The sequence below is a fragment of the Ahaetulla prasina genome, chromosome 5, assembly GCF_028640845.1.
Source record: "Ahaetulla prasina isolate Xishuangbanna chromosome 5, ASM2864084v1, whole genome shotgun sequence".
Classification (NCBI taxonomy): domain Eukaryota; kingdom Metazoa; phylum Chordata; class Lepidosauria; order Squamata; family Colubridae; genus Ahaetulla; species Ahaetulla prasina.
Window position 1 is genome coordinate 94,304,410 of NC_080543.1, and position 12,106 is coordinate 94,316,515.

General features: G+C 41.0%; 1 protein-coding gene across 1 annotated transcript in view; it reads right to left on the bottom strand.

Moving 5' to 3' along the window:
- The window catches only part of GABRG3 (gamma-aminobutyric acid type A receptor subunit gamma3), a 472,076-nt gene extending 460,550 nt beyond the window's left edge, over positions 1-11,526 (bottom strand). Inside the window, exon 1 of the mRNA XM_058186148.1 lies at positions 11,437-11,526. Within this exon, the coding sequence (XP_058042131.1) occupies positions 11,437-11,489 (53 nt within the window). The 5' untranslated portion in view covers positions 11,490-11,526. The remainder of the gene's footprint in view (positions 1-11,436) is intronic.
- Between the last annotated feature and the right edge of the window lie 580 nt (positions 11,527-12,106).

Genomic DNA, 12,106 nt, shown 5'->3' on the forward strand with positions numbered 1-12,106 from the left:
GAAAAAAGATTTCAATTTGTATCTTGAGCTGTAATCTAGACACCCTCTTATTGAATTGAGATTACTTTAAGATCTACAACTCCCATCACTCCCCCACTCCCTAATTGTCCTATCTGGTGCCCATGGGAATTGGAATCGAAAGCATTTGGAAGACTACCAACTCTCCACCCAGGCTTAGAAAGTTAATTTAATTAAAATTAAGAATTGCTTTAGAATTTTAAAGATCAAAACATATGCAGACTGCATTAGTTTCACTTTCTCAGAGCACTGATTTCCAGGTTTTGCTATGGTGTGAATTCATTTTTATGTGGTTTATCGTTTGTCTAAGAATTTGCTTTCTGAGAGGAAAAAAATGCTATTATGCAAAGTCACGGTTAATTTGCACCAAAGATCTAGAAACATACTAAAACTTCTTCCCGCCAAAACCACCAGGGGTGGGTTCTAAATTTTTTTGCTACCGATTCTGTGGGCGTGGCTTATTTTGTGGGCATGGCTTGCTGGTCATGTGACAGTGGGTGTGGCTTGATGGTCATATGACTGGGTAGGTGTGGCCAACTCAATGTCTCTCATGTCAAGGGGTACCTCGCCTGGCCCCTCCCCTCCCAGCCATTCCTTGTCACACCCAGCCTCAATGTATCTATAGTTCTGCAAAAATGTTGTTCACCTTTTTGCAACTTTATTATTTACATACTATAGATCAGGGGTCTCCAAACTTGGCCACTTTGAGACTTATGGACTACAACTCCCAGAATTCCTCAGCCAGTTTTGCTATCTTAAAGTCTTAAAGTGGCCAAGGTTAGAGACCTCTGCTATAGATGTACTTTCATGGACCACTGAAAGGAAGAAATAGCTCACATGCTTTGCCCAAGAGTGTGATAGGCAACAGGCTTTTAAGGGACTGCTAGAAAGAAGGGGGGAGGAAGTATTTTCCAAAGCACCAGAAGGCAAAACAAGAAGCAATGAATGGAAACTCAACAAAGAGAGAAGCAACCTAAAACTAAGGACAAACTTCCTGACAGTGTGAACCTATATAGATTTCAGTCATAATTTCACATATAAAATAGTCATTCATGTAATACAACCTGCATATTGTTCAAAACAATCATTAGTATTATGGCTGATGTTTGACAGCAAGCCTAAAATCCCCATTCCCTTCTCACTCCATGGGAAGGTTACTTCAAAATCCCATTTCTTCCCCACCCCACTAATCTGTTCTGGGAAGGAATCAAACTCTCCCCTCTTCATTTCCCAAATAAAATATCCCAGATATTTAAGGAATAATCAAGCTGCTAGCAAGGAATCTGCCTGGAATTCCACATTCCTGCCAGCTGCATAAAGAAATTTTGTAAGCAGAAAACAGCTACCGGAAGTTCGGCTCCATTTACAAGTAGGCAGAAAACTCATTCAAGACAGGATACTTCACAATGGAAATAGCCCAAACCTTTTTAGAAACACGAAGCCCATGTTGCACAAACCCCAAAACTTCAAAAACATATAAGAATTCCTCCTCTTATCCAATTTGTTGTTCAGCTGACTCAGAACGGAGCTTCTAGCCGCTCTGTCAATTTAAAATGACAGCATTTCCCCCACCCCTTCTTCTTTGCCAAGCAATCTCCTGGGTGAGAAGCAGCTGATCAATTTAAAGGAACGGTGTCTTGGGGTTTTTTTTCTCTTCTTCGACAAGTGAGTCTTGATTGTTTCCTTCTAGCCGATCAGCTGGGAGTTGGGAGGCAGCAATAGATTGGGGGCGGGGCCAGGCAGAATTTTTACTACCGGTTCTCCGAACTACTCAAAATGTTTACTACTGGTTCTTGCGAACTGGGGAGAACCGGTAGCAACCCACTACTGAAAACCACCTAAGATTTTCCCAACAAAACCCAGTTCTGTTCTTGCTCACAACATTTACCATAATGTTGTGCTGTGGTTCTACTTGTGTGTGCTTATCCATTTACTTTTCAGCATCTTTTGTTATGTTGGGAAAATCTTCAGGTGCTTTTGATATGTTTCCAGATCTCTGGTGTTAATGAACCATGCTTCCATATTTTTTTCCACAGAAATCACATTCTTAGCCAAACGATAAACCACATAAAAATGAATTCACACCATAGGAAAACTTGTAAACCAAAACAATACTCTGTTCCTATTAGTTTTTGCCTTACCCCAAAGCTGAAGGGTTCTCAGCCTTAAAATGAGTTTTTAATCTGGGCAAATCTACTATGCATAACATAAGAAAGAATGCTAATAAAATATGTCGTACAGTTCTACCTCTTGTTTGTTATGATACCCACGTGCAATAGAACAAGTGGAGAAATGTTTTTACCATCCATAGAACATGAGAGAAGAAATGAAACATGTTTGAACAATGTAGCACAAGAGTTTTAAAATTATGAACACATTTTTAATGTGTTTGGATTAAAAATTTTGATACTATACCCTGCCACCCTGCTTTTCCATGAATTCGGTGTTTCATTTTATGCAAGATTTTCAGGGAAAGTAATCCACATATAAACCAAGGAAACCTTATACTTATTTCAAGAAATGGACATGATTATATGATTCAGAGAGATCCCTAATCAAACTGCAGAGTTTAAACATAACTAATACATGTTGCTTGCAAGAAGCTGACTCAAACGGCTGATCATTAACTATCACCATTGTCACTCATTAACAATTAATTCCTCATCAGGATCCCGAAGCCATCAGATAAGAGAATCGGTCTTCCATAGTCCAGTAACTAATTAAGGAAGAGAAACCAAGCAACCAGTTGAATGGTGTGAAGAATCTCTCTAATTACCTGCATTATGAGGGAACCTATTATTATTTCATTTATAACAAAATCAGAAGGCAGTGATATAAAGGATGTCTATGGTCATGCATTCTATCAAGCCTTAATGTGGCTTCCTAAAAACTAACCAAGCAGAGAAGGAATCTAGAGTTCAGGAGAAAATTCCTACCAGAGCAATCAACCAATTGAGTAGTTTGCCTTTAGAAGTTGTGGGTGCTCCATTACAGGAAGCTTCAAAAAAAGTCTGGACAACCATTTGTCTGAAATGGAATAGGGTCACCTACTTGAAAATGTAGTTGGACTAGAATATCTCCAAATTCCCTTCCAACTCTATGATTCTATGTTCTATTTTTTTTTTATTTTGTCACAACAGTATACACAAGCATCAACATAAATCAACAAAATATCATATAAGTATATATATGAGCAAAAGTATGTAATAATTGTATTAATTTGATATAATGAAAGGAAACATTGGGACAAGAACGGTAGGCACGTTTGTGCTCTTATGCATGCCCCTTATAGTCCTCTTAGGAATGGGGTGAGGTCAATGTACACAGTTTTTGGTTAAAGCTTTTGGGAGTTTGAGAAGAGACCACAGAGTCAGGCAGTGTGTTCCAAGCATGAACAACTCTGTCACAAAAATCATATTTTCTGCAATCAAGATTGAAGCGGTTAACATTAAGTTTGAATCTATTGTTTGCTCTTGTATTATTGCGATTGAAGCTGAAGTAGTCTTTAACAGGAAGGACATTACAATAGATGATTCTGTGTGTTAAACACAGGTCTTGTCGGAGTCGGCAGAGTTCTAAGTTTTCTAATCCCAGGATTTCAAGTCTGATGGTGTAAGGTGTTTTGTTGTATTCAGAGGAGCAGAGAACTCTTCTTGTAAAATATTTCTGGACATGTTCAATTGTATTAATGTCAGAGATGTGGTGTGGGTTCCAGACAGGTGAGCTGTATTCAAGAATAGGTCTAGCAGATGTTTTATACGCTCTGGTTAGTAGTGTAGAGTTTTTTAAGCTACGCAAAATTAGGTTTACAACTCTTAGAGCCTTTTTTGCAATGTAGTTGCAGTGGGCTTTGGCACTTAGATCATTTGATATGTAAACTACAAGGTCTTTAACAGGGTGGGGGTCCTCTGTAAGGTAATGTCCATCAAGCTTGTACTTAATGTTTGGGTTCTTTTTTCCAATATGTAAGATCTTCTATGAGTATGTTGGCCAAATCAAGTCTAGATTGTGACAAATCAGTATTTATGTTCTAGACTGTCTTTTGAACCCAGTTAACCCAAGCTTAGCCCATTTAGCAGGATCTCTGAACCAGACCTAAAGGACTTGTCTGGCCCAACAAAAATGAGATTTGATGTAATGCAAAGTGCTGTAAATTTTGGGAAGAAACCCCTGTGGTGATAATCAGACAGGACTGCAACATAAAAAGATCATGGGGCTGAGATAGTGAGCTGCAAATCTCAGTTCAGTGTGCAGTAGAGATACAAAAGAAACATTTGTCTCCAAAATTATTGGGAAGGAGTTGGAAATAAAAAGGTTAGTCACTTCCTCTGTTCATACAAATATGTGGTTTCGCTGCATTTGAATGAACATGTAAAGCTCTAATCATCCCATCACATGGGACAGAGTAGAAAAGGTGTAGAAAAGAGAAAATTGAACAGAAGGTGGAATATTGTGGAAGATGTTTTTAAGGACTTTTCAGTCAAAAAGAGGATGGCAGTATAAACATATACAAAATATGTGGCAAGTCCATATAGAGGACAATTTGTGTTTATTCTAGTACTCAAGAACATTCATTAAAAAGTGTAGATTCCATTGCCAGAGAATGTGGGGATGATGTCCACTTTCTTAGATGACTTGGATGTTAGGTCACCTCATAAACCTTAATAATAATAAGAACAGAGTTGGAAGGGACCTTGGAGGTCTTCTAGTCCAACCCCCTGCCCAGGCAGGAAACTGTACACCATTTCAGACAAATGGTTATCCAACATTTTCTTAAAAATTTCCAGTGTTGGAGCATTCACAACTTCTGCAGGCAAGTTGTTCCAATGATTAATTGTTCTAACTGTCAGGAAATTTCTCCTTAGTTCTAAGTTGCATGTCTCCTTGATTAGTTTCCACCCATTGCTTCTTGTTCTACCCTCAGGTGTTTTGGAAAATCATTTGACTCCCTCTTCTTTGTGGCAACTCCTGAGATATTGGAACACTGCTATCATGTCTCCCCTAGTCCTTCTTTTCATTAAACTAAGCATACCGAGTTCTTGCAACCGTTCTTCATATGTTTTAGCTTCCAGTCCCCTAATCATCTTTGTTGCTCTTCTCTGCACTCTTTCTAGAGTCTCAACATCTTTTTTACATCGTGGCGACCAAAACTGAATGCAGTATTCCAAGTGTGACCTTACCAAGGCATTATAGAGTGGTATTAACACTTCACGTGATCTTGATTCTATCCCTCTGTTTATGCAGCCCAGAACTGTGTTGGCTTTTTTGGCAGCTGCTGCACACTGCTGGCTCATATCTAAATGGTTGTCCACTAGGACTCCAAGATCCCTCTCACAGTTACTACTATTGAATATGAATGAATATTTTAATTCTACTATTGAGCAAGGTACCACATATCCGGTACCTGTGCATTTTGGGGGTTTTGGGGGTTTTTTTGGCCTAAATGTAGAACCTTACTTTTTTCACTGTTGAATTTCATTTTGTTAGATAGTGCCCAATGTTCAAGTCTGTCAAGATCTTTCTGTATCTTGAGCCTATCTTCTGGAGTGTTGGCTATTCCTGCCAGCTTGGTGTCATCTGCAAATTTGATGAGTTCCCCATCTATCCCCTCGTCCAAGTCATTGATGAAGATGTTGAAGAGTACTGGGTCTAAAACAGAGCCTTGGGGTACTCCACTGCATATTTCCCTCCATGTGGATGTCGTTCCATTGAGGACTACACGTTGAGTGCGGTTGGTCAGCCAGTTACATATCCATCTGGTGGTGGTGCTGTCTAACCCACATTTTTCTACTTTATCTAGTAGTAGGTTATGGTCTACTTTATCAAATGCTTTACTGAAATCCAAGTAAATTATATCGACAGCATTCCTCTGGTCCACTAATTTTGTCACTTTGTCAAAGAATGCAATAAGATTAGTCTGGCATGATCTGTTTTTGACAAACCCATGTTGGCTTTTGGTTATTACTTTGTTTGCTTCTAGGTGTTCGGTGATTTGTTGCTTGATCATCTTTTCCAGAATCTTCCCTGGTATTGAGGTTAGGCTGATAGGTCTGTAGTTTCCTGGATCTGTTTTTTTTTTCCTTTTTTGAAGATGGGAACTACATCAGCTCTTTTCCAGTCCTCTGGCAGTTCCCCTGTGCTCCAGGATCTTTGAAATATATAGTTCAGTGGTTATGAGATTTCGTCTGCCAATTTCTTCAGAACCCTGGGGTGTAATCCATCTGGTTCTGGTGATTTGAATTCATCTAGGGTAGACAGATGTTCACTTACCATTTTTTCCCCTATTTTAACTTGTGTTCCTAATCTGTTTTTTTGGTGCTGTTTTTGATAGGTTGGATTGTTTTTTCCTTTTGTGTAAAGACAGATGCAAAAAATGAGTTAAGTAGATCTGCTTTCTCCCTGTTGCTTGTCACCTTCTTGCCACTTTCTCCCAGCAATGGGCCAATTGTTTCTTGACTTTTTTCTTGTTTTTAACATGTTAGAAGAAGCTTTTTTTGTTATTTTTTACTTTTGTCGCTAGCCTTTGTTCATTGTGAGCCTTAGCTTTCCTCACTTCATCTTTATAGGTTCAGGCTATTTGCTGATATTCTGCCTTAGTTATTTGCCCCTCTTTCCACTTTTTATACTTGTCCTTTTTGTCTTTCAATTTGTCAAATAGTTCTTTATGCATCCATGCTGGTTTCTTTTGAGATCTATTATTTTTCTTCCTCATTGGTATTGTGCTAGACTGGGCTTTTATAATCTCACTTTTCAAAATTTCCCAGGCTTCTTGAGTGATTTTCCCCTTGAGGATTCTCATCCATGGAATCTTTCTCAAGCTCTCTCTGAGTTTATTGAAATTAGCTCTCTTGAAGTCCAAGACTCTAGTTTGACTTTGTTCTACTACTTGTGTTTGCATAATGTTGAATTCCAATATTGCGTGATCACTTGCCCCCAAGATTTCTATAGCTTCAACACCTTCTATCATTTCATCTCTGTTAGTGAGAATTAAGTCCAATATGGCTGATCCCCTTGTTCCCTTCTCTACTTTTTGGGAAACCTGATCAAGTACTTTGCCATACTCTAAAAAGGAAAGGCCAATTTTGTTTTGATTGCCATGATATAGAAAAGATGTTGAGAGTCTAGAATGAGTACAGTGAAAACCAACAAAGATGATTAGGGGACTGGAGGCTAAAACTTATAAAGAATGATTGCAGGAATTGGGTATGTCTAGTTTAGTGAAAAGAAGGACTAGGGGTGATGTGATAGCAGCGTTTCAAGATTTCAGGGGTTGCCACAAAGAAGTGGGGATCAAGCTATTCTCCAAAGTACCTGAAGGCAGAACAAGAAGCAATGGATGGAAACTAATCAAGGAGAGAAGCAACCTAGAACTAAGGAGAAATTGTTCTGACAGTTAGAACAATTAATCAGTGGAACAATTTGCCTCCAGAAGTTGTGGGTGCTTCAACACACAGTGGGTTTTTAAGAAGAGATTGGACAACAATTTGTCTGAAATGGTATTTCCTGCCTGAGCAGGGGATTGGACTAGAAGGTCTCCAAGTCTGTTATTCTGTTATCTGATGTCATTTTCTCAGAAATCATTTTCTCAGAAATCATCAACAATAATTTAGTCCTGAAGTTACAAACATACCCCCAAAAGTTTGAATGAATATGAATACATAAGCATACTTCTCTCTAATGTTTGCATTTTCTTTATCATTTTCCCTAACACATAATTTTTGCATTCTTGCTGTTTTTCCTAATGTACTTAATTCGGAGGGTTGCTGTTATAAATCATACTGTACCTTTGGAAAATTGCAGATTTCTTAGTATACTTGTGTTCCAAATTCCCCCACATATATAACAGGTGATTTTATTTTGAAACTTAAATGGATCAAGTTTCACACCCACCTCTCTTTTGTAATGACAAAAATTTGTGTTTGGCAAAAATTGAATTTCCAACTGATAGGAAGATTAAAAAAATAAGAAAAATAAAACAAGGAGTCTTGTCTGTAAACAAACAAATAGGACATTTGATAGACAAAAGTGTTTTTCTGGTCCATCTGGTCCATCAGAGCCCTTATATAAATGGGCTGGGAACATTTAAACTTCAGGTCTTAATTCATTGCAGTTGGGTTTGGTTCATGAATGTATTTATCATGCAAATATGATTCACATTTTCCAGACCTGATAGGAACCAGAAGAATGGGAACAGGAAAGAAGATGGATTCTTGAATTCACTAGCAAGCTGAAGCATCCTGAAAATTCTTTCCTAGATGCAACAATCAGGATAAACTAAGTTTTAAAGTTAGCATCAATAGTCCAGGATTTGAGCATTGCTACATCTTAGCCATGCTACATCTTAACACCTACACAAAGCACGATGTCACTGCTTATCCCCAAGGTCTTATTATGAATATGGAACTAGAGGTTAGGCAAGAAACATAGCTATTTGTGTAGCCTCAAAAAGCAGCCCACACAATCTGCAGTAAAAGGTCTTCTGGTGAACTCCATTATTTATCCACTTTGTGCTTTACTGGCTTGCAAAAAATCAGTTAAGAAATGCGTCTTGAACCAGATTATTCTCTTTTTAGGAATGCACAACTCTTCCTCCAATGGAAAATTGGAGATGTGCTAAATCATCATGCACCCGTTTTAGTTTGGAGTTGCTACCTTGGCTTCCTGTGGAAAGTTGGTAAATTTAGGTCCATGGAGCACACATCAATAACTAAGACAGGGGTTTCCAACCTTGGTCCCTTTAAGACTTGTGGACTTCAACTCCCAGTCCCTCAGCCAGCAAAGCTGGCTGACGAACTCTGGGAATTGAAGTCCACAAGTCTTAAAGGGACCAAGGTTGGAGACCCCTGAACTAAGAGGAGAAAAAAGAGTTAAAAGAATGGCTCTGGCCACATCTAGGTAAACTGCTGCCGAAAATGATGATTGAATAGGCTGTTTGTCACCTTGGTCCAATACCTGCCACAGAATATTAAGAAATAATTTATGGATGGAAAAACTGTTGCAATGGTTTCTAGAGGAATAAATGTGGATAATCTTTTGCAGCAACCATCCTCCTGCCATTTTTATTCCAGGAATTAGATCTGCCAATCACTTCTGTGATCATAGTTTTGAGTGTTTCCTGATCTTGGAATCTCCATATCTACCTCATTTGATGTTCACCTGAAGTCTCAAACATATGCCTATAAAATAAACAAGGCAGACAGAAGTAGCCTAATATTTTGCTTCAATGTGTCTTCAGGCATCTCACCCATAACACACACACATACTATTATGGATAGTGGGAACGCATAGTGGGATTTGCTTTTGTCCCCAGGAACAATGCCCTTAATCATTCTTACCTCCCACTCCCACTGATGACATTGGAGCAATAGGGGAAATTAAGGACTAAACTACATCTCACAGGATCTCCCTTGAGATTCTTTTATGAATTGTGCATTAAATATTAAACCTTCTAGATATTAGCAATGGCTTAGAATTTACCCAAGAAATAATGCTTGGGTTAAGGATGTGTATCTCTTTCCTTCTTGTTATCCTAACTCCACCTCCTCTCCATTATCATTCATCATTCATGGGGGAGGGGGAGGGGGAGGGAAGGAAAATATAGCTTATTCCTAATAATAACTTAGGAGTAAGGAAAAATATTCATACTTTATTTTTATAATTTTTAAAAACATGTCATTTGAAGGAATGCTTCTTGTAAGATGAAGCCTGCCATCTGCCTTTCAAAAGAAAGAAAAGAAAAGCGATGTTCAAATAACCGAGATGTGTTGCACATTAACCAGGAAGATCATTTAGTTGATTAAGGCATGGCTTTAAAATGGAATTCAAGAAGATCCTACTTGGATCTCTCTAGATCAAGGATCTATTCCAGAGTGATAGACTCCAGGAAGCCTCCAAGCAGACTCAGGTGCGAACCACCTTCTAAACTAGCATTCCCCAACAGATGAGTGAAAGGAAACATCTGGCACTCAGCAAAAGCAGCCACTTGTAATCTTATCCTCAAGCCTCCCTTTAATGCCACACAGGTGATTCAGAATCTTGGGGTTGCACATACGTGAATGTATATTTGGTGACTTGCAAATCAGAAGGGGAAAAGACGCTGTACCATCTTAGAGATCTGTGGATACCACTCCACTGGTAACGTGAGCAGTTCAAATGGATAGAACCAAATCATTAACCATTGTTCAGTCCATGAGTTGCTATTTCATGAAGGATTGCTCCTGAGAATGGAAAGGGAGGCAGGGGCTGGTGGGGGGGGGGACTGGGTAGTGGAATGCCAAGAAAATTGAACATCAGCAAAGTGGCAAATAGATCTGAATCACCATCACTTTCACGATTGACATGGCGATTGTAGATGTTTGGCTCGGTGGCATTACCTTGTAAATTCTGAAAGGAAGCTATCTGGTTGGATAATCTCCTTTAACAAAATACCATTCAAGGCAATCGCTTTGAGCCATCGAAGGAGATGAGCCCCTGGAGACATTCCAAAATCAGTCGTGGAGACACAAACACGGTTAATAAAGCTCACTGCTTTCACCACGTTCCCACTTCGCCTGGCTTCTTGGGGATGATTTCTTTCATTTAATTTAGGGAAAGTGTTCCTTTATTTGTAGGTCTACCGAGTAACCGCCATCCTCGCTTCTCTTCCTAGCCTTTCCCAAATTCTGACCGGTCAAAGACAGAAGGGCGCTCGCTTCAAATTAATGTCACGACTGAATCCGAGCCACAGGAAAGGCCACCAGACGGCCTGCCGTCACCGCTGGAGTCCTATCAACGCGTCGGGATCCAGCACCTCTCTCTCGATGCCCGTTTCCGACAACACAGACAACCGCACCAGCTTCAAAACAGCGCCAGGGATGGAGGGAATGAAACCTGACTTCGGGTTCTTTAAGCAAATGAAGTCGAGAGGAAAACTTTCCGCAGAAGAGGGACAGGAATTCAAGCGGTGGGTAGGGAAACAAAGGTTCGAAGTGGTCGCGGTTCTTAATCAGGACCATGGCCGGGTTTGGGGTTTTTTTTGGGGGGGGGAGTGGGGTGTTACTTGCGTTGCCTACCCCAAACCTGGGTAATCAGACGGAGGCGAAGAGCAGGGGGCGCAGCTGTACTCAGTTATGATGTGGCGGCGCGGTTACTGGTGTCAGATCCAAGTCAATTTCATTGCGCTTCTACTGTGTGCCTAATCAATTTCAGTGCGCGCCTACCCACGCACCTGCTCTATTTGACCGGCCTTTCACCAAAGTACCAAGTTATTTTCGTTGTCCTGTAAAGCACCAAGTGAAACGGAGAGGGGGTGGGTAAGTGTGGGGTAGATGAATCTGTTGCCTGTAAGATTTGCTTTGTTTTAGGGGAATCTTAAAAAAAAAAACCCAAGAAAGAGATGGGGAGATATTAGCAGGTGACAAATACGCAAGTGGCACTTACCAGGCTTGGAAAACGGAGAGGAGGAAGAAGACCACCAGAAGCTTAGCGGACATGATCCGAGCAGCCGAGAGAAGCCGGAGGAAAGTGCAGCAACCCTGCAGGAAACGTTGCTGGAGGTTCAGAAACGGGTGGGTGGAGAAGAAGCTTTTTTTTGCCCCCTCTTGTTCTGTGCCAGAAAAATCCCGCTTTTTTAGTCCGCGCCTCCAAAACGGGTAGCGCCCTTCCAACGGGAAATGCTCCGATCCAAAGGGGCGCCAGGATCTTCCGCAGGTTCTGACAGGTGGTGGTCAGAGGCGCTCCAGTCCGTCCTTCTCCCGTCCCCGCGCACTCCCTCACCCCCCGCGACAGTCACTTGCCTGAAGGAATCACGCCGCCCTTCGCGGTTCCCTGGAGTTGCCTTAGCCGGGACCCTCGGGTGAAGGGCTTGTCCCAGAAGGAGATGGAGAAGGAGGCACCTGCAGAAAACACATCAGGCGGCGCGGGGCAGAACGGGAGAAGTCCCGAAGCCCGGAGCGGGACACCTCCTTTGGACCTCGCCGGGCCCCAGGCCAGGCACTGGGTCTGCCAGAGAGGCGGGTCGCGCGGGGTCGCGCACCATCGGAGAGGTACCCGCGGGATCCCCGTCGGCTGGCTAACAGGTACACGGGTGGTCGCCTTAAAGATCCGGTCC